This window comes from Calypte anna, chromosome 2 (genome assembly GCF_003957555.1).
Source record: "Calypte anna isolate BGI_N300 chromosome 2, bCalAnn1_v1.p, whole genome shotgun sequence".
NCBI lineage: Eukaryota > Metazoa > Chordata > Aves > Apodiformes > Trochilidae > Calypte > Calypte anna.
The window spans coordinates 114,920,664-114,941,974 of NC_044245.1; the positions used below are offsets into that span (position 1 = coordinate 114,920,664).

At 39.9% G+C, this 21,311-nt stretch overlaps 1 protein-coding gene across 10 annotated transcripts in view; it reads right to left on the minus strand.

Moving 5' to 3' along the window:
- ASPH (aspartate beta-hydroxylase) overlaps positions 1-13,474 on the minus strand; it is a 52,947-nt gene extending 39,473 nt beyond the window's left edge. For 5 of the 10 annotated variants that reach the window (XM_030444145.1, XM_030444143.1, XM_030444140.1 and 2 more), the window contains exon 1: positions 13,333-13,474. In XM_030444145.1, the coding sequence (XP_030300005.1) occupies positions 13,333-13,393 (61 nt within the window). In that variant the 5' untranslated portion in view covers positions 13,394-13,474. Of the gene's footprint in view, positions 1-476; positions 735-7,744; positions 7,810-13,332 lie in introns of those variants that run through there. The other 5 variants (XM_030444144.1, XM_030444142.1, XM_030444141.1 and 2 more) reach the window with 5 other exon arrangements.
- Between the last annotated feature and the right edge of the window lie 7,837 nt (positions 13,475-21,311).

The following is a 21,311-nucleotide window of genomic DNA, read 5'->3' on the forward strand; positions in this document are numbered from 1 at the left end:
CTGGTAAGCCTGTGCTTATACCACCAGATGTCTTTATGGAGACATCAGAAATTCTGCTCTCTTAATGACAAATCTTTAGAAGTCTTACATCAAGTCACGCCTAGATAAAAATGTATGCAAACCTTTTCCCTTTTACTGCAACTTAAGACACCTAGCAATTTCATATCCTCCAAAACTAACTCTAAAGTCAAGTATTTGAAGACAAAACAATGTCCCTTATGCTAATGTGTGCTCTCCACAAGCAAAAACTAGTTACAATTAACCACCTCCATAAACTCACAAAATACCTCTACTCCAAAGAACATTTAATCACAAAGAGAACAGAGGCAGCCTGTAATACAGGCTAGAACAGCATTTTGCTACAAAACACCAACATACCAGAGTAAGCCAGTAATTTTGCTGATTACAAAATCAGACACAGCCAATATTTGCAACCACACATTTTGCATTTGATCACAAAAAAGTTGGGACTATACCTGTGTCATCAGCCATAACATTAGTGCTCAATTTCCACAGAGAGACTGTGTCGATGTCACCAAAAATTAACGCTGAAGGCAGAATAAGAAATTATTTATCCTCACTTTATTCTTGCAACAGGAGCAAACAAGTTTCCTAAAGCCAACTCAGCTGGAACCTGAAACTGGACCCAAGAAAAACCTCTCCTCCAAACCTATTTTTAGAGCAGTTATCCTCAGGAGCCAAACGCTGTTCAGAACTCATATGGCAATGTAGCTCTGACGACAATCAAATTCACTCACTCCTAACAGGGCATCCTGGGTAGTTGATCCTTTCCCCTCCCCTTAATCCTCCAACATCAAACACTGCAGCAAATGAAACTGCACGTTGTATGGCAGTATTTTTCCTGCGATGTGTGCCTCAGTCCCTGAGCTCTAAGGACATCATATCCCTCAGCATAAGCTGAAACACAAGTCTGGACACAAAGCTTGCATGCTTGCATTTGTTACGTTGGCCCTCACCCAAGAAACTTTCTCCATGTTGGCACTCCTCTCTAGCAGGAGTCCCAAGTGCCTTGTGGAGAATGCTCATTTCAAACTTGCTGGCTAGTTTCAGAATAAAAGACAGCTAAATGCTAAAACGTAGTTTGAGTCTTCTAAAAGAGCTATTGAAATCAACCACACGTATTCTTGCCAATGAATTTGCAGATCAGAACTGTTCCCCTAGTACACCTTGTATTTGCTTCTAGCAGACCTAAAGGGAGTTACTGATGGTTTTGCCAAAGCAAAGCCTGTTTCCCTAGAATCCAATGCACCACCTGCCATAATGGTAAACCAGGCAAAAATACCATTGCATATTTTTTAGAAGTAGTAGAGGAGTTGATGTGGCTTTGTTGCCCTGTCTGTCCAGAAAGGACTAACTCATTCACTCCTCCTCTAAATCCTGACAACGAGCACACTACCTGTACAACTTAAAGATAATGCAAATAATTAAGGATCAACATACTCTCTTTTTAAGATTCAGCAAATGAGGGGGAAACCCCACTAATACACTGTTCAACTTACTTACATTTTCAATTTTAGCAAAATATTCTTTTTCAACTGCATTTCAAACAAAAGCCAGCTCCTTTTGGCTGGTGGGAAAGCAGAAACAAACTAGTGTCTCATTAAGAGCAACCCTAATTAAAACTTAGGGTCTGCCCTTCCTTCTTCACTCTTCTTTAAATAACTGACACCAGGTAGATAGAACAGTCGAATGCTACAGCCACTCTGAAAAACATTTGCCTCTTGTGGTTTTTAGCAGCCTGCAACTAATTCCCAAATGCACTTCCCAATAGCTCAAGGGAGAAAAGGTGAGAAATAATACACACTTGACTTCAAGACTTTTCAAATGAACCTAAAGACAGTATAGGCAGTTGATTCTGTATCTAGTGTATCTTTTAACTATTTTTAAAGCCACTTGAATACATCAAACAGAACATTTTGAAAAACACAGCTTACATATGTACCTCTCTAAATGCTTCAGTTCAAAATATCAAACAACATAGTTTGGGTTAGTTTTGTGAAAGACAAAGGTTAAATTGAATAGATACCTATTTACAGTACCACTTAATCTTGGGATAGCCAAGTTAACAGCACAAACTTCTGTGTTCAAATGCTGTGACTACAGGGTTGTCTGCTGGTTCTTTTTTGCAGCAACTCAAATTGCTCACTAACACTCAAAACTGTTACTCTACACCTCACTTCTATAACTGTTCCAAATTTCAAACTCTTCAAATTCAAGGTAGTCTCACTACAACCATACACTCCAGGCTATTTTAGCTAATTTTAGAAAAGCATAAACAAAAATCAGACTAGCAGCATTAATTCCACCTGTAGATCGCTGACAAAGTGAAAGCATGTAAGTTTAGAGGAAAAAAATAATCAGCTTTGAACACAAAAAGAAAGGCAGCTTTCAAAGTATCAACTTTAGCTTCAATAATATAGTTATTTTCCACAGAAGGGCATATGGAAGTCATTATGGATTATCACAAGAAGAGTAGGGAGCACACCAGCAAGCAGTTACTAGAAATTACAAAAGTAAAGTAAAAGAAAGAACAAACAAACAAACAAACAAAAATAACCTCACAGAAATAGCTAAATATATATATATATATTTATATATATATAATAATAATGAATATATATAATATTATATTATATATATATATAAATAATGAATATATATAAATTTCAGAAGAAAAAGCATCAATCAGCTAGATTCATAGAGAGCCTTCAGAACAAGCTCAGTTTAGAAGCCAAATGAAGAGTGCTAAAAACAGATAGGGGAGAGAAGTAAAAAACAAAAATAAATACAAAAAAACCATCATACCATCAATTGAGCTTACCTAGCAGTAATTACCACATTTCTTATATGAGCATGGCCATGGTCTACTACTGCTTAACATTTTTGCCAAATTATCTTTTCCAATATGATTACTAACAAAACAAACATTGGAAGCTGTTCTCAGCCATAAAATTGCACTTAATTTTTGTAAACAGTTTTCACACAATGATTTTTATGTGTGGGGACAGGCAACAGGTATTTTGAGTAAAATATCTATTAAAAGGAAGTTTACAGCATTCCATGTTTGCCCTTGCCTATTAAAATATAAGCTGCTTCTTTTCTCCTTTCACTACTGTGAGACAGGCCAGAAATGTATGTGTATGCAGATACACATTTTTGTGGTATGTATTTTACTATCTAGAGTCTGTGTTGAACTATTCCATTCTGAGAATCCCAAACACCATCATGATTGCAAGTGCTATCCTAAGATAAAACAGATTTTCATCTGTAATTTACATTCGGTGTACCAAGGGTACAATAATGGCCAAATCTGAGCTTGTAGTTTTACAAGCTCTGTTTCATTTTGTAAGGCAAGAGTGCTACTCTCTTCTGCTTACAGAGAGAATGGGGATTTTTACTAAAATACCCATGGTATCACTTATAAAATATACCAACTTCTAATTTTCATAACATTCACACTCAGAATTTTTTTTTATTTTTACAAATAAACATGACATCATGATCTTTAAATATCTAAAGATTAAGGTAAATGTTTACTTTGAATACGTTCAATATAAATTATTTTTTAAATATAATTGATTCTTCTTTTTGATATCTATGAACTCTTCTTTAGCACTGCAAACTTAATGGAAAATAAGGGAAAAAAAGTGGATTTTTATTATTATTCTCACTAAAAACTAGATCTCTGCCCCACACTTTATATAATCCAATCTACATGGTTAGAAAGATACTTGAGCATGTTATCAAAGGACTTTATTAAAATAAATCAGAAACTTACTAGTTAGGAACAAAGAAATAGATGGCAATGACAAAGCTGTAAGTTCAAAGAAAACAAAAACCAGTACTCAAAGTTGAAATAATGCATAAGCCAAACAAAAGGTAATTCTGTCTCTCCTGCTGCCACTTCACAGATTTTTACCCCAGTGTTTCAGGAACTTCTTATTTTACATATAATCAATTACCACATACACTCTCAAGGTCATTAATTTTTGATCCCAAGATCTGTGATAGTTAAGAATCTTACTACACAAATAATCAAAAAAAGAAGACTAAAACTAAAAACAAGAGCAAAGTCACAAATTCAGGAATGGACAGCTAAGCATTATCAGTGGAGATGCTAAGGGTGGCCAACTAATGAGGAAAAAAATAAAAAAGCTGCATCACAAAAAAACACCCTTGTGCTGAACTTCCCTAATGAAAGGAAACTTCTCCCTCCAACAGCTGAAGAGATTCCATTTAACCATCTCCTGGAATTCAGCACTTATTAATTATGAGAAAGATCTGATACTCAGTTCCCTCCTCTGCACTGGAGAGTAGTGTGTGAATTTCTTTGGAAGGCTAAGACACATTTTTAAGTCTAGCAAAGTCATTTAGTCCTTCACAATGAAGCCTTTTATTCAGGTACAGTCAAATCCTAAGTGGCTTCAACTGCAATTTGTTAGAGAGGAACTCTGCAGAACAGAGACTAACACAAGATTTTCCCCCTCCACTCCAGGTAAGAAAGGGGATTCTGGACATAACTGGCCCATCAGCATGTTCACTCTCAGCAAGCTGAAATCTTTGTTTTTCTTTGGATTGGAACTGTTTCAACAACAAGAATTTATAAGTAGAGTCTCACTCTGTTCAAGTGTAAGCCATAAACACCAGCTCCAACACTGAAAGTCAACCAAACCTTTTATTCTTTAAGAAGAAAAAGGAATTACATCTTTTTCTGCTCTGTCCCATGTGAGGGCTCCAATTACCAAATTATTACCCAGAAGTGAGAAACCTCTCTTTCCAGCCTTTTTCTACACCGAATCCTATTATCTGAAAATACCCATCAAGAAAAATAAATATATGTAGGTTTTTTCCTATTTTTTTTTATATTCAGTATTTAAAGAGATGGTGAACAATTTTTTAAAGTCAGCCCATTTCTGAATAGAAGCTGTTACAGTTCAAAGTTCTTTTATGCCTACTCATAAACTTTCTGGTTCACAGGAAGGACCACAATATTTAAGTTTTTTACTTGTTAGGTAAGGTGACTTGTTACAAAGTGAGAATTAATTAATCATCCAGTGAAATGGAACACAAAACAAGAACAAAACTATCATCTGTTGTCAAGCATCATTGCCAATTTTGTTGTTTTAATTATTCTTCTGATGCAGTTTCATTTATTCTGACTGGAAGCAGTGAACAAATCATGATTTCCTTCAATTTAAATGATTCTTCTAAGACACATACACAACTAAAATCAGAAAAACTATTTGGAAGAAATCTACTCATTGTAAGAATTACTATCTTTGTTGTTGCTTTTTGAAAGAAACAGAATTTTTTCTCTCTAACAGCAAAACAGTCAGAAATTCAAGACGAAAAGAAACTTCAAGGGAAGTTCTGTCCTAAGAGGTTGCACAGTTTCCTAAGACTTGTCAAAGGCACTTTGTCTACACACAGCACAACAGTGAAGCACTGACACTGCAAGTTCCATACTTCACCATGAGGCTTGGAGGGAACAGCTGTCTGCCTGCCACCATCAGAGCTGCTGCTGGGAACAACCTTTGTCTGGAGTGCTGGTTGTCTAAAGCACAAGGGCTGTAGTCAGAGGAGGTAAAAATGAATACAGAGATACATGTTAAAAAGAGAAAACCCTGAATCTGCACCAGCTTCTTTTCTAAATATGCAAGAAAGGTGTTCCCTTTGAAAAGCCAGTCAAATTTCGGCCAAATCATGTTTTGGGTTTTTCTTTTTGCTATTTAAAATAGTATTTCTTAATAGTTATTCAATGAAAAATTATTATAATGTAAAAATACACAAAGATGTGCACACAGATTATTAATAATGACATTGCTTACAAGAGTTTTATAATAGTGACTACCAACAGGAATTTATTTAAAGCAGTGTTTAATGCATCCATCATATACTATTTTAATAGCTTGAATTACCTTTTTAAAAAAAAAAAGTTTTCTCCACAAGCTTAAAGATAGTATAGTAATAGGCTTAGAGTGTTAGCTTTTTAGAAAAAATAAAAGTCCTGTAATGAAACAGAAATATTTTCTATTATCTATTTACCTAATCTAAATACAGAAAAGTAAATTTTCCTACGTTATATTATTCACACTTTAGTCACTGTCACAAGTTTTTCCTAGAATGAAAATAGAATTGATGTCCAAAATTGAATGTAGAAGCTGCTTCTTGTAAACCTACTTGACTCAAGCACAATTTTTATACACTTCTCACTCTCTCCCCCTCTTTCAAGCCATAGCCAAAAATTCCAACTTTGACATCTTAAACACCAAGCGAAGAAATTCAAGGTTAAGACTACAACCTTAAAAAGAAATTTTGTCTCCTGCTACAGGACCAACATATCTATATCAGCTGTAACACTGATGAGGAGAAAAAATTAATTTTGATTTTAACTGTGGAGATGACAAAGATCTTTAATAGCTTCTATTTGTTGAACAGATCTCTCCCATATAACACTTGGAAATAAGAAGATTTAAAATTTTACAGTCTACCTGTCTTGTATTTGAATGATTTAATGTATCCAACAGTCCCATATAATTATTAGGTTAATTAAATATTTGGTTGTATTTAGGCCAGGGCAGAGTTCAAGAAAGGTAAATGTGGAGAGGAAATACAAGGAATATTTAAGCCCACAACAGGAAAATTCTGCTGGCGGTGACCCTTTTAAAAGTTTTTATTACATAACATTGAAAATCCACATCTCTGAATTTAGCAAGCTGGCATTAATATTAGGGTATTTTTTTCCTTGTTCCATTTTCCTATCTGGTAATGTAGGTCACATCCATTTGTTTTAGCAACAAGCCCCAATTAAGCCACAAAGGAAAGAAAATAGATGATGGAGTTTCAGTTCTTTCAATTTTTCTCATGGTATGAAGGAGTTTGAAACAGAAGCAAATAAAACTTCAGTTGCCATGCAAGTATCTAGAACTCTGCTATTCACAGATTTCTGATAATGGGAAAAAAAAACAACAAACAAAACAAAACCAAACAAACAAAATACTTTTTAAAATCCTTTTTCTTAAGCCTAAAGCTTATCAAAGGTAATTAGGTGCTAGTTCACAGAGGTACTATGCAACTGCAATTCCCACAGTGTTCAAAAGTATGTCCCTCATACCAACAGTCATCACACATTCTTTAGGCAATCTCAGTTGCAAAAGAATTGCTATTTTCACAACTTTCTTGCTACAAAAGATATGTTTGTGCCCTGCAGTTAGTATGGAAGTAAACAGTTCCAAACTGTTAGCTGAGGTTTCTTTAATATTAAAAGACACCTTAAAAAACACCAGTGTAAAAAGCAAGAAAGTGAGATATGTTACATTAGTAACTAATTGCCAATCAACATTTAAGCATAACCCCAGGAGATAAAATTGTAAAACAAGAAAAACACTACTCAAGTATTAAATATTTTATAAAGTAAGTCTTCACACAAACAACTTGGCATCATTTGTTATACTAGGTAAGTACATGCATGGTGATTGTGCAAATGAATATGAAGGAGGGACTAAAATTTGTTTAATTTTAAAAGTTCTAACAAAGATGAACCACACATACTACAGCCTGCTCAAACTCAGCAGATGCTTATCTGCATACTTCATTTCCAGTGTGTTTATACTAGAGTTATAATTTCCACTTCAAAGCATAGCTCAAAACCCTTCCATGCAAAGAGCTAGTCCGTAGGGTGCAGTTAGGAAAAAGACTGCTTGCAGGCTCTCACACAGATTACCAGTTTGTGATCTTCATGAGGAAAGAATCACTTGGAGTAACTCAGAACTTCACTGCTCAAGTAATCTACAATGAAGAATTCAACACAAGAATTAACACAGGAACATTTTTTGCCCTCTTTGAAATGATTCAGGAAGGTCCAGCTGAGAAGGAATTCTTTTCTTTCCCATAAGGGTGATCAGTAAAGGGGTTTCCAGTTTAAAGAAACAGCAATTTTGAAATCTTACCTTTTTATGCACTCAACAAAAGTGCCTTTTACCTCCAGTAAATGTTAATGTCTTCACTGAAGTCCTGAACTATCCATCCACTATATTAGCACATAAAGCCATTCATGTTCTGTATTCACACCATGGCTCCATACAACACCATAGAACATTAAACTGGCTTCAACTTCAGCTTTCCCTTGTGCCCAGCCACTCACCCTCAACTCTTCCCTTCTACCCAAATGACATTCTGTTAAACTGTGCACTGAGATAATCTGGGGGGAAAAGGCAATCTTTTGGCTTATCAGGTCCCTGGTGTGATTCACCCAGCACCTGCACAACTCCTAATTTGGGTGCAGGAAAGGGGAATTCAAAAGAGGAAGACTGCAGAGCAACCTCAAACTAAATTAAGCTGACTGCAGACCTACAGCATTGGACTGTGAAAAGATTTAACTCCTTAATCCCACAATATGATACATGTCTCTGAAGTCTGAACCTAGTGTGGCTACCACCTTTGGATTTTCAGGTGTATTCTCAAATTAATAGCCAAGGTCAAGGAAAATATACTCCAACTTTGTCTCCCCCGAGATAACTAGTGATGATTCAGGTTTTCAGCCTAGAATTTTCAACAAGCTCTACCCCCAAAAGTTTATTGAAAAGGGTAGCTTTCTTAGGTACTATTTAAACTCAGTGAAATGCTCAAAATGTGTAAGAATGAAGACTCCCTTATAGATGCTGAGTGCAAGTAGAAGTGCTCTTCCATACCTGAAGCACCATCAGTAGTATCTTTTGGCCCACAATGACATCCTGCACAGGACAGGCACAAGATTTCATCCCACACTGTGTCACAAGGGGCAGAACTTTCCTTGATATCTTTATCATGTGGCAGCATCTCTGTAAAAAGGGTGAGCAATCTCCCAGTGCTCCAAAATTCTTATGGATAAGAAGTACTGACAGGAGGATAGTATCATAGTATTTGTTTTTATTTTAATCCTACTACACCTAGGTATGAACCTTAAAACCCAAAATACTATTTTCTTGAGAAAAAGCAGGGGAAAGAAATCCAAATACCGGGCAATATGGGAAAACAAGTCATAAAAGCATATACTGTGTTCAAATTGATTGTTTAAAGATAAAGAGTTCATTTAACTCTAGCTCTGGACAAATTAATGAAGACATATACCAAGGACTCACTGTTACAATGCATAACTGCTTGTGTATATAGAGGAATATTTGGATTAACAATTCTAAGAATGTTATTCACATCACTTTAATCAGAGATAAGAAAACTGACTTGCTTGAAGAGTTACTGCTATGATTCTATGACAAAAGGTGTGAAAAAGTAACCTCAGTAATTTCAGTGATGACACTGCTGCAACGTGCCATCTTTATGGTATTTGGACCATACATATAGGTGTTTGGACCATTACTAATGCTTCCATTATTTAATTTGGCAGATTATTTTACGATATGTTAAAATGTCCTCCAGAAAGGCCACCTTGCACAAGACAGACAGATGAATCATAAAGTGGCTTTCTGCATTTTTGTGGTTTTGCTATTTGTATTAGCACCTGCTTAAGGGTTTCCTGAAGATTTAGTGAAGAAACACACATAGACAATTATTTAGATGCATTGTTACCAATATGAGCAATTCTACTTTGAAAGTTATAGCTAGCTATTAGGTACTCAGTGGACAAATGCTATTAAAATTCAGATATCCAGATTTAGTCTCACAAGTAATCATCAACTTTTCTGGTTAAATCCATCTTGTTCCAAATGCAGAGACATGTTTTTTGCCAGTCTGTGCCAGATGGTTTAAAAAAATATTAATAATCTGGCACTAGGTCTTGGACTAGATGTAAACAATTAAATTAGGCCATAGGATAAGCTTGGTGTAGAAATCACTGTGACATTTCTAAGACAGTAGATAAACATTCCAGCACTGAGACACAGACAGAGAGTTTCTCATTTGTCTGCAACAGTCATATAGCAAATCTAACAAAGCAATAACTCTCCAATATACACTGCTGAATATCAAAGATTTTACAAGAAAATATCAGAACATTGATTTCACTCGGTCAAATCAAAGCACTGAGCAGTGACTAGCTGAATTAGTGAAAATTTGTATTATCATAGAATCATAGAATTGGCTGGGTTGGAAGGGACCTCAGGGATCATCAAGTCCAACCCTTGAACCACTGTTGCGGTTGCTAGACTATGGCACTGAGTGCCACATCCAGTCTCTTTTTAAATATCTCCAGGGACGGAGAATCCACTACTTCCCTGGGCAGCCCATTCCAATGCTTGATCACTCTCTCCGTAAAGAAATTCTTTCTAATATCTAACCTAAATTTCCCCTGGCACAACTTAAGACCATGCCCTCTTGTCTTGTTGAAAGTCGTCTGGCAAAAGAGACCAACCCCCACCTGGCTACACCCTCCTTTCAGGTAGTTGTAGAGAGCGATGAGGTCTCCCCTGTTCAGCAAACACTAGGAGTCACTTGGACAAACCAGCAAAAACATTTGTTAGCCTCACAGAGCATCCCAAATTTATGTCTCACTTATGACCTTCAACACCTTAATACCCTTCCTCCCAGGGATTGCAGTTAAAATTAAGAAGGAAAAAATGGACAGATTATAAAAATAGAAATTAAGTGATACAGTGCATAGTTGTAAAGTCAAGAGCAAAAAGCAAGGATACCAGCCAGCAGTTTAGATCAGAAACTAGAGAGGCAGAATTTTTAGACAGATGGAAGCATTACATTTACACAGATTCCATAGTGTAAGTAAAGAAGATGTTGCACCACAGCACAGCTGGGTAGCTGAGAGAGACCAGACAAAGCATGGGCAGTCCCACTTAAAGCAATGATGCAAAGTTCAGTGTTCCCAAGAGCCAAGAAAAGAGCTTCAGCAGGAAAAAAAAGTATTTAGCTGACGAACCTTCTCTGCTCTTTAAGTAAATTAAAAAGCTGAGGCCACAGATTATACAATGGATTCTGCAGGCCAGTGACAACAAGTAAAACCATCCAATAAAGACACCATTAAACATCTTTTCCTCTCTAAGTATCCTCAAACTGTCAAACTGTGACCTGGTTTTTGCTTCTGTACTCCAAATAAAATAATTGCTATATTCATACAATTCTATAAATCTCACTTTCAAAGAAGTGTGTATTAGTAGCAGCACAAAGCTTAAATACATTTTTTTTTAACTTGGACTGATTTGACAGTTTCTAGTAAAGTAGAAGCTTTGAAAGTGAAAGGTAGAGTTCTATTTCTAAAAAATATTTAGTTCCATTTCAGACATTTTGATGAATCTGATTACTCATTCAGATGCAGGCATTGTCTTCAGCACACAGATTTTTTCAGATGTGGTGGGAATTTCAGTGGTTTCAGAGCTATGAGCAATGCCTTGGCAAGAGGCCACGTCGTCACCCATGAGCTGCTGTGAAAGTGAATACTACAACATTTTTGATAAATGTCCCAGACTTGAGGTTTCCATACTTCACAGTCTCAGTTATGAGCCTTCTCAAAATTATCTGTTCATCTTAATTTTACTTAATTCCTCAACTATGGAAAGCTTACTGGCTCCTGTGAAGACTCTGCTGTTCTAGCTGCTCTTTTACTCACACAGCAGTAATCATCACCTCTTTCTGCAGCTGCAACTGTGAAAACAGCATCAGCTTCATGCTGTAATGTCTACAGTTGTCCAAGGGATTCTAAGAGTTTCTGATACTAACAAAACATTTGCCAAAATTTAAGAGGCTACATCTTAGGAGAGTACCTAACACATTACTCATGCGGTTTCATCTCCTCATAGATAACAGTCAGGAGTCCCCAGTGCAATTACTCAAATGAGATATATTTTAATACAAGGAGATAAAGTTTTACTCAGACCTAAAATAAAAACCTACGAAATACTTTCTTACTTAGTCAGAGATTTAGTTTCTTGATAAATTTATTTTTCAAACGTTGATAGACCTTTAAAGTGATATTTAAAACAGTAATAAGACCCATGTTTGTACTGGGGATGCAAGCTCTTAATGCATTATCATGGAAAATCTGTATTTAGTGTGCTTAATATATGATGATGATCAGAACATTTTCAGTCCAAGAAAAATAGTGCAATATAGACTATACAGCATAGGTCAACAACTGAAAAAGAAGGATTTTTAAAAATAAAATTTAAAAAAACATCCAGTTTTATGTATATTGCAATATCATCTCTAAATTCTACTATGCTTAGGAATATTTGAAATTTTTTCTCTTAATTCATTATGTGAAAGGCAAACTAAGCCTATAGGGTTCATCCTTTAATTAACACTGTTGCCCCTATTCCTGATATATTCAAAGATGAATGACAGGTACTATTTCAGTGCCATCACCACATTTCATCCCTGGAGCTCTGTGCGTGTCAAGCTCAAAACCCAGTTACAGAGAGCAAACATTCAGTCTCTGATACTTCCTTTCCCTGGTGCAGTGTGCTCGGTTGCACCGTGACTCCAGAAGTAGTCCATACCTTATTTCTCTTTCAAGCATGTTCTGCTATGCTTGAGAGTGCTACTGAACATAAAGTTTTTCCCTTAAACTGTCCACTCACAGTAGTTAATGAATGGTCAGATTTGCTACGGTGTTACTGATTGGGAAGGGCAAGGGTAAGTGGGTCAGAAAAACCTTCTGCTTGCATTTTTTCCCGAGATTATTCCCCTCCTTGCTTCTATACTTAGAGGAAGGGTCAGCTTAGATGCTGCAATTACAATAGATCTAATAACTTTAGACCCGCGTTGTTAAGCAGGTCAGCCTGAAGAGATATTCCAACACCCAAGTTTGAACACAAGAAAAACAGCGACTTCGATAGCATCAGAGATTGAGCACCCCGGTTCTACCCTTGATGCTGGAGGATCTGAGCGCACGATCCCCGGTTACCTACAGATGCCGAGACCCGCCCCGGACAGACGACCCGGGGCTCGCCCCAACCCTTTCGGGGGGCTCTCCCCATCGCCCAGGCCCGGCCAGGTAACTTTCTCCTCCACGTGAACTCCCGAGAAAAGGAGCGACGGAAACCCGGAGCACAATCCTCGGCCGCCTCTCCCTGACCCTCGTCCCCAGCTCCCGCAGCGCCGGAGGAGCGCGGCCCCCGCAGCCCAGAAAGGGAAGGAGGAGGGCGGGGGCGGCTGCCCCTCAGCCCGCGGGGAAGCACAAGCGGAGGGGAAGGGGCAGCCACCTCCTCACTTCGCCTGGGGGCTCCCCCTCGCCGCACTGAGACGCGACGTGGGCCCCAGACCCTTCCCCACCCCCAGCTCCGGCACAGCGGCGGCCGGGTTGCCCCTCTCCTCCCTTGCCCCCTCCCCCTCAAGCTGCGGCCCCGCTGCCGCGGCGTTGCCGCTCACCTCTCTTGGAACCGGGGCTGGGGCTGCCGCCGGCGCCTCTGGAGCTTTTGCGTGAGGCCATGGCACCTCCTGTCAGGCGGCGAGGGAGGAGGACGGAGAGGGGCGGGGGAGAAGGGGCGGAGGGGGAGGGAAAGGGGGAGCGGTGGCTGCGCGCGCGGCGGGAGCGGGGCGGGGCCACGGCGAGACCGAGTCTGGCACCGCCGCCACCTCCCGAGTCCCGCGTGCGGCAGCGCCTTGCGGCCACAGCACCGCAGCCAACGGGACCACCCCGACCCGGCCCAGCGCGGCCCTACTCGGTCCTCCCGCCAATGGCGAGGCGCTCCCGGGAGCCAGGCGGAGCACCCCTCGGCTCCGATTGGCGGTGGTGGTGGCGGCGGCGGCGCTGAAGGGGGTGGGGTGCTGGCTGCGCGCACCCGACCGGCTCCCCGCCGCCGCCGGTGGTTTTGAACGTGGCAGCGCGGGAGCGAGCGGGCGGCCTCTCGCGAGGGTTCGGCTGCGCGGACGGACCGGGCGGGGGCGCGCCGGGGCGGGGTCACCGCGGTAGCTGAGGGTCCCCGATGCGGGCTGGGCGGGCGAGGTGTTTCTTCAGCCACCGCCGTTCTCCTCTGTGCCCCTTCGCCCGTCCCAACCCGCCTCAGGAGGGAGCTGCGCTTCCCGCCCTTCTGCTCGCAGGGAAAAGGGGCCGGGCCCGGAGGGGCGGAGAGGCGGGGGGAAAGGGGGCTGCCGGTGTGGGGAGGGAGGGTGTGCGGCCCCCGGGGCTTCCCAGCTCTGTGAGCATTGGGGTGTCCGCCAGGGCTGTGCCGCCGTCGTCGTTCCGTGGCTGTCAGGGGCTGAGCCGGCTGCCGAGGAGAAGCTGGCGATGTCCCGGTGGGTGAGGTCGGGCCCTGGGGGTGCCCGGCGGGTGAAGGGCCTGCCCGGCCCCATCTGGGGAAAGCGCTGAGCGGGGGTTGGGTGTTTCTATGGAAACGCCGTTTAAAAGGGTCCCGTTCCTTTTCTCGGGTGGCACCCCGATATGTTCAGGTGTTAATAACGCGTCCAGCTAACACCCAAATGGTGGGAAATAGGTCGTGAAGGCTTCAGGAGAGCGCCTTTTCAGCCGACGTGGTCGAAGAGTTTGAAGTGCGTTACATCAACGGATTAATCCTCAAACAAGCTTTTGGAGGCTTTAAAAATACTTAAAATAGCCCGCAACGAAATAAGCCGCCTCTTCCCAGGAATTCAGGATGCTGGTTACTCAGTGATTCGGGTTTGAGACTTAACTTACATAGCAGTTTGGCATAATCGTAAAACTGACATAAAAAAGAGAAACCTGCCTGTGAGTCCTGACCATAAGTACAGTGTTTCAGGTCAAGAGAAATAATTTTGGCATCCAGAGCCTTTGCAAATGGATGTGTGGAGAGAGAAGGCTTTGCCCAAAGCAAAGGTTGGCTCTGTGTTCTGAAGTGAGTAATGCAGTGAAACTAACCAGAGATCGTAATTACTGGAGACCATTAGTCAGTTATTTTGAATAAGATTTTAATTTAAGTGCTTAGTCAAGTAATAGGATGACAGTGTGAGTTCTTTAGGCAGTAGGAGTAAAACCAGTTAGTCTTGTGAACTAATAAAGCTCACTCAGTACCTCTCATGCCAATTAATTGCTATTGAATACAGCTGTGTACCCTAAATTTTTGCTTGGCTGTTCTACCAAAATCTCATTTTCACATGACATGTAAGTACCTAGTATTTTTTTAGATGATCTACTTTTATCTAGTGAGTCTGAAACTCCTGCACAAGTTCAAAATTGACTGAGAGGAGCAAGAAGTTCACATGACCATTACCATTTATAACAGAAAAGCCAACAGGATGAATTACTAACATTTCAGCAAATCACAAAGTACAATGTAAGGAACAAATCATCCTAAAGAAGCAAGAAAAAAATTATAATCTGCAGTTTGGATTACTGAAAAGATACTAATTAGTAGGAAATAACTGCCTGTGTGAGTAGTGTCTTGCAAGTTGTCATTACTGTCAAGTGAGACAACAGCTCTTTGTGGTTAATGTGATACACAGTTTCCTGAAGTTATGCTATGCAAACTGGCAGTTTGATAAAAAGAGATATTAAGAACACTGAAGCATCTGGGTGAGCAGTGACCCTTAGAAGGATGTTGCTACTGATTTACTGTAGACAAAATTTTTTAATGTAAAATTCTTTCTTTTTTCATTGGCACACATCTGCCAGCATGTTGTATTTGGTGTATTAAATGCCTGTCCAATACTACTCTCTCACAGGATTAAAATAAACACAGAGGTGCAAATGATCGTAGCTCTACTGTATTTTTATATTGAATGTTAGATAAGAGGGGCTTTTGCCTCCTACTCATCAGAGAATCTTTTTCTTGCATTCTTGCCTTGTATCTCTGCTCGTGTACTTAAAATCTTTGTGTACTTAAACCATCATGTGTGGTTTTGGACTAAGCAACATTTCAGATAAACTTAGTAGTAAGCAGTAGGTCTGGTTTGCCTCTGGATCACCTGAAAACAATTCAGGTACGGGCTGTGTGATCCATGTTGTACCACTGAAAAAGCTTGGGATGGCTTGGTGTGACTTATTTTAGAAACAGTAAAGTTTCATTTGATTTAAATTTGCCAGGGTTACTGGTGCAGCAGGTGACAGGAAGATCTCTTATGGTCTGAAACTGAAAATTGAAGAAAGTTAAGCAAGTTTTTTAAATCTCATTTTGGAAAAGATGATGGTGAGAAAAGCAAACTGTGTGCATGGGAGTGGATTTTCATTTTTTAGCCTGCTGAATTATTTTAGAGCTACGTGTTTGATATATTGTAACAGTATGCAGTAATGCATAAGAAGATAAATATAATTTGGGGTTAGGTAGGAGGAAGAGAAACAGGGTAGAAAAAGAATGTAGCAATGAGACAGGAGCAAGTTTGTGAGGCGAAGTAAAAAAAAAAAAGCCAGAAAAAAACCCCAGGAGGGCTAAAAACACAACTTACATAATAAAGGTAAGAGGTATGATACAGAGCCCACAGCAGTCAGTTTGAGTCTTTCCACTTGGATCAGTCTAATCTAAAACAGAAAATTTATAAATCCTACCTTTTGGCAAGTATCACATTTACCCCTGCTCTTAACTGTCCTAATTGCTTGTTGAGACTACAGCTAAGATAAGTTTAAATTATGTGCACATCATAAATAATTGCATTAGAAAAGTGCCACCAATTGATGAGACATGCTTGGAAAATAAGTGCAGGTTTTTACTGTGCAGGTTGTTTGGTTTTTTTCCATAAATACCTTAGCATTCATGTAGTCACAGCTGTTTTGCTGTCCTGATTCATTCAATACCACAGTGATTCTGCTGTTTGGCAGAAAGCAGAATGTTCAAGGTTATAAGCATAAAGAGTAATGAAAAAATTGCACAAGAAGGTTCAGTCTCAAGTCTAATTCAGTCTAATTTCTAAAAGAACTGCAAATATTTGGCCTCTCTGTCAGGGAGAAGAGATGCCAAGTGAAAGAGGCATTATCAATATGGAAAAACCTGTGACATCTACTTAAAGCAAAAATTAATTTATCCCTTTATTTTTCCCTTCATATATCATAACTGAATAAGGCATTTTAAATCCTCTTACACCTGTGCCTAATTCAGTTCTTTCTGAGTTTAAGCTGTGTGTTCTATTGACAAATTTCAGTTTTTATCTAAATTTTTCATAAAGTCACCTCTTTTACTGTTAATAGGCCATAACATTTCTTGTATGAAAAACTATAAAGAATAGTTGAAGGCTTAGAAGGCTCAGTCTTATTCTGTTGGTGTTCCTGAGCTCTGTTATTTGTATGTTGATTATTCTAACTGAATTACAGCTGTCCATTAGATTATGTATATTTCTCATAAATGAGTGAGTTTCAGTTGATTATTAAGGGAAAGACCTCTAAGTAGAGGAGAAAGGTCTTTTTATTTATTTTTACGTTTGGGAGTTCTCAGGATATGATAAAGATATTATGTTAAAACCTCTAAAATGGACTAAAATTTTTCAATAGGAAGCTCTGACACTAGGAATTTTCAGGTTTTTATTGTCCAAGTGATACTGTTTTCATGAACAGTAAGTGAACTAAGCACCTTGCTAGCCAGTTGGAAAAGATGTTTTCATGAGCAGACTTTCTGTTAAAAATGTGCCTGGGGTGAACTTGGAGCAAAGAGGGTGCTGAACAGGTTTTACTGTTCAGTTTCTGGATTACTATGGATTCTTGAACTGCTGATCAGCTTTCTGGTTTCTAATGAGATTACAAGGCAGTACAGCCATTTGCATTTGTCAGCCAAAGTTCACTAACACTTAAGGAAAACCAGATCAGATGTTTTAGAAGAGGGAGAGAAAAGAGAAGGTAGAGTCTCTCAGTTATCCAGACCTAAACAACTGTTATCTGTGGTGGTGTTCCACTTACAGCTATTTGAATCAGCAGTGAAGCTTAAGGGGGAGTTATTTCTCATTTATTTATCTGTTTATTTGTTTAACAATACTTCTATGGCAGTAGACAGAATCACAGAATGTTAAGGGTTGGAAGGGACCTCTGGAACTCATCCAGTCCAACACTGCCAGAGCAATTAGAAGGAAAAGGTACATTTCTGCCAGTATATTGCCTACTCTTTCCCAGAGAGTTATTTTTTTTTTAACCAAAAATGAGGAAAAGCATCAAAATGGTCTCTAGCCTATAATTGCATTTGGTAAAACTGCTGTACAGCCTGCAGCAAAAATAGTGATATTAAATGAGCTATCAGAACTGCAAAAATTGCTGAACAGAAGCTCAAGAGTTTTGTTTATTTAAAAAGAAAGACCTCAATTGATCATAAATAAAGAAGCTTGGAGAAGCTGTGCAGATATGAACAGAAATAGTAGTGTTAGGTTGTCCTGATGGATCATACTCTACTGTGAGTGATTTAGCAGTTTCCCACAATCAACCTGAAATATTCTTACCAAATCAGCCACCACCCATAGCTTATCCCAAATGCCATGTCTGAACTAGCCTTGCTTTACCTTCACACTTTCTAACGTGATGTGTTTTCCACGTGAGAAAATAAATTTTCAGAGGAGCAGCCAAATTCCCAGAGATATTTGTTTCCTTTGTCTCCCAAACCTCTCTCACCTCAGCTTTAGTAGCCTCCCATCTTTCATTGAGTATTGTGATCATTCCCATGGGATGTTCAGGTAACCTGTACTGTCTGGTTAGTGCAGAGCTGTAAGGCTGGCATATTCTGGCATGGTTGGCCTGCACCTAAATTCTCATTGCTCATCCTGTTGACAAAGAACTGAGTCCTCTCTAATGGACTTTGTATCTTCAGTTATAAATAAATACCACTCAAGTTTATTAAACATATGAAATATACTGCAGCCTTCAGAAGCTTTAACATACTCAGTCATTCCAGAAATAAAATGGAGAAGCTTAGCTGTATTTAAAATAACTTAAAGGCTGAAAGCACCTATAGGAAATATGTAAACAATAGCTTGTGTTGTTTAAAAAAAAACTCAGTTAAATGCTAGAACTTTCCCTGTAGGAATCCTTTTCAGTACAGAGCATTTGCTTAGAAATTCCTTGGCACTAGTTTCAGTTTGGCTGTGCTATAGGGGCAAAGAAACAAAGAAGATGAGTAATGATTGCTTCAAAATTACAGATTTCAGTAAACCAGAACTGACGAGATGCCACGACTGGCTCATGCTCAAGTTTATCTGGACAGACGGACAGACAGACACACACACACACACACTGACTTCTTAGTATAGAGACAAATTCTTAGATATGTCATCTAGTGCTGGCATTTCCGGGACCCTTATCTGCTCCATCATTTTACAAGGTGAAATAATATAACTTAAGGTTGCTGTTTTCATGAAGTAAACTTTATTTGACTCAAACCTTATTTCACCTTTCTCAGAAACCAGAAAGAGAACATACGTGTAGCAGTTGAAGAAGTTTCACCTGGTCACAGGTCACACTCGCTACCCCATGGGAAAGTGAATTTCAGTGTTAAAATATTCTGTGTTTTATTCATTAATCCTTGGAATTTGATATAAGTACGACATGGACAGATCTGAGTGAAGTTGGTATAAAACCCGCTGTATTTCATGACTCCTTTGAGATGGATAATAAGCATGTTTCTCCTGCATGTTTTCTGTCTGGTTACCTTTTTGTGCATGACTGTAAATAGGGCATTTGTGGAATTATTTTCTAGTTTGTGATTTTTAAAGTTTTCTGCAGTAAGCCTTTTCTGCCAGCTGTATGCTTCTATTAGCTCCCCTTCAATCTCCCACAGCTGTGTCTTTCCCTCCTTCTGGAACAGAACACTCTTTAAAGAACCCTTAGTTTTGTTTGAGTTTTTTTAGGGTTTTGGTGTGTTGTGTTTTGTTTCAGTTCTGTGTATTTCACTATAATAATTTCAGAAATTTCTGTTAAATAATTATTAAAGATTACACTGAAGTGATAAGATTTTTACTTGGTTGCAACAGTAAAACCCAATTCCTTGCCAAACTTTTCAAAGTAAAAGAACAATTGCTTCATTTATTAGAAGTAGCTGGGCATGCAACCTCTTGTTTAGGTGTAGCCTAATTTGAGAAAACATTTCACTGTACTGAACATTCAGTGCAACAATATATACACTTACTGTATTATTAACCTTGTCCCTTCCCTCAGTGAAGAGATGGGGATAAGTATTTGGTAATCAAAATACTAATGATGTGACATAGAACTGTGTGATTTGTTTTGCTTGATGTGACACAGCCAAAGCAGGTGGATCAGGCCCTTTTTTCCCCAGGAAAAAACATTCATTTTTTATCATAGAATCATAGAATCATAGAATTGGCTGGGTTGGAAGGGACCTCAGAGATCATCGAGTCCAACCGTTTTACCACTGTTGCGGTTGCTAGACCATGGCACTGAGTGCCACATCCAGTCTCTTTTTAAGTAGCTCCAGGGACGGAGAATCCACTACTTCCCTGGGCAGCCCATTCCAATGCCGGATCACTCTCTCCGTAAAGAAATTCTTTCTAATATCTAACCTAAATTTCCCCTGGCACAACTTAAGACCGTGCCCTCTTGTCTTGTTGAAAGTCATCTGGCAAAAGAGACCAACCCCCACCTGGCTACACCCTCCTTTCAGGGAGTTGTAGACAGCGATGAGGTCTCCCCTGAGCCTCCTCTTCTCCAGGCTGAACAGCCCCAGCTCTTTCAGCCTCTCCTCATAGGGTCTGTGCTCGAGTCCCTTCACCAGCCTGGTTGCCCTCCTTTGGACCTGCTCCAGGACCGCGATATCCTTCCTGAACTGAGGGGCCCAGAACTGGACACAGTACTCAAGGTGTGGCCTCACCAGTGCTGAGTACAGGGGCAGAATCACTTCCTTGGACCTGCTGGCCATGCTGTTCCTGTTACAGGCCAGGATGCCATTGGCTTTCTTGGCCACCTGGGCACACTGCTGGCTCATGTTCAGCTTCCTGTCAATCCAGACTCCCAGGTCCCTTTCTGCCTGGCTGCTCTCCAGCCATTCTGTCCCCAATCTGTAGCGCTGCATGGGGTTGTTGTGGCCAAAGTGCAGGACCCGGCACTTGGCTGTGTTAAACCTCATCCCATTGGAATCAGCCCAACACTCCAGTCTGTCCAGGTCCCTCTGCAGAGCCCTCCTGCCTTCCAGTTGATCGACACTTCCCCCCAGCTTAGTGTCGTCTGCGAATTTGCTGATGATGGACTCAATCCCCTCATCTAGATCATCAATGAAGATATTGAACAGAACCGGGCCCAACACTGATCCTTGGGGGACACCACTAGTGACCGGCTGCCAACTGGATGCAGCCCCATTCAGCACCACTCTCTGGGCCCGGCCCTCCAGCCAGTTCTTAATCCAGCACAGGGTGCTCCTGTCCAAGCCACGGGCTGATAGTTTTTTCAGGAGGATGCTGTGGGAGACGGTGTCAAAGGCCTTGCTGAAGTCCAGGTAGACCACATCTACAGCCTT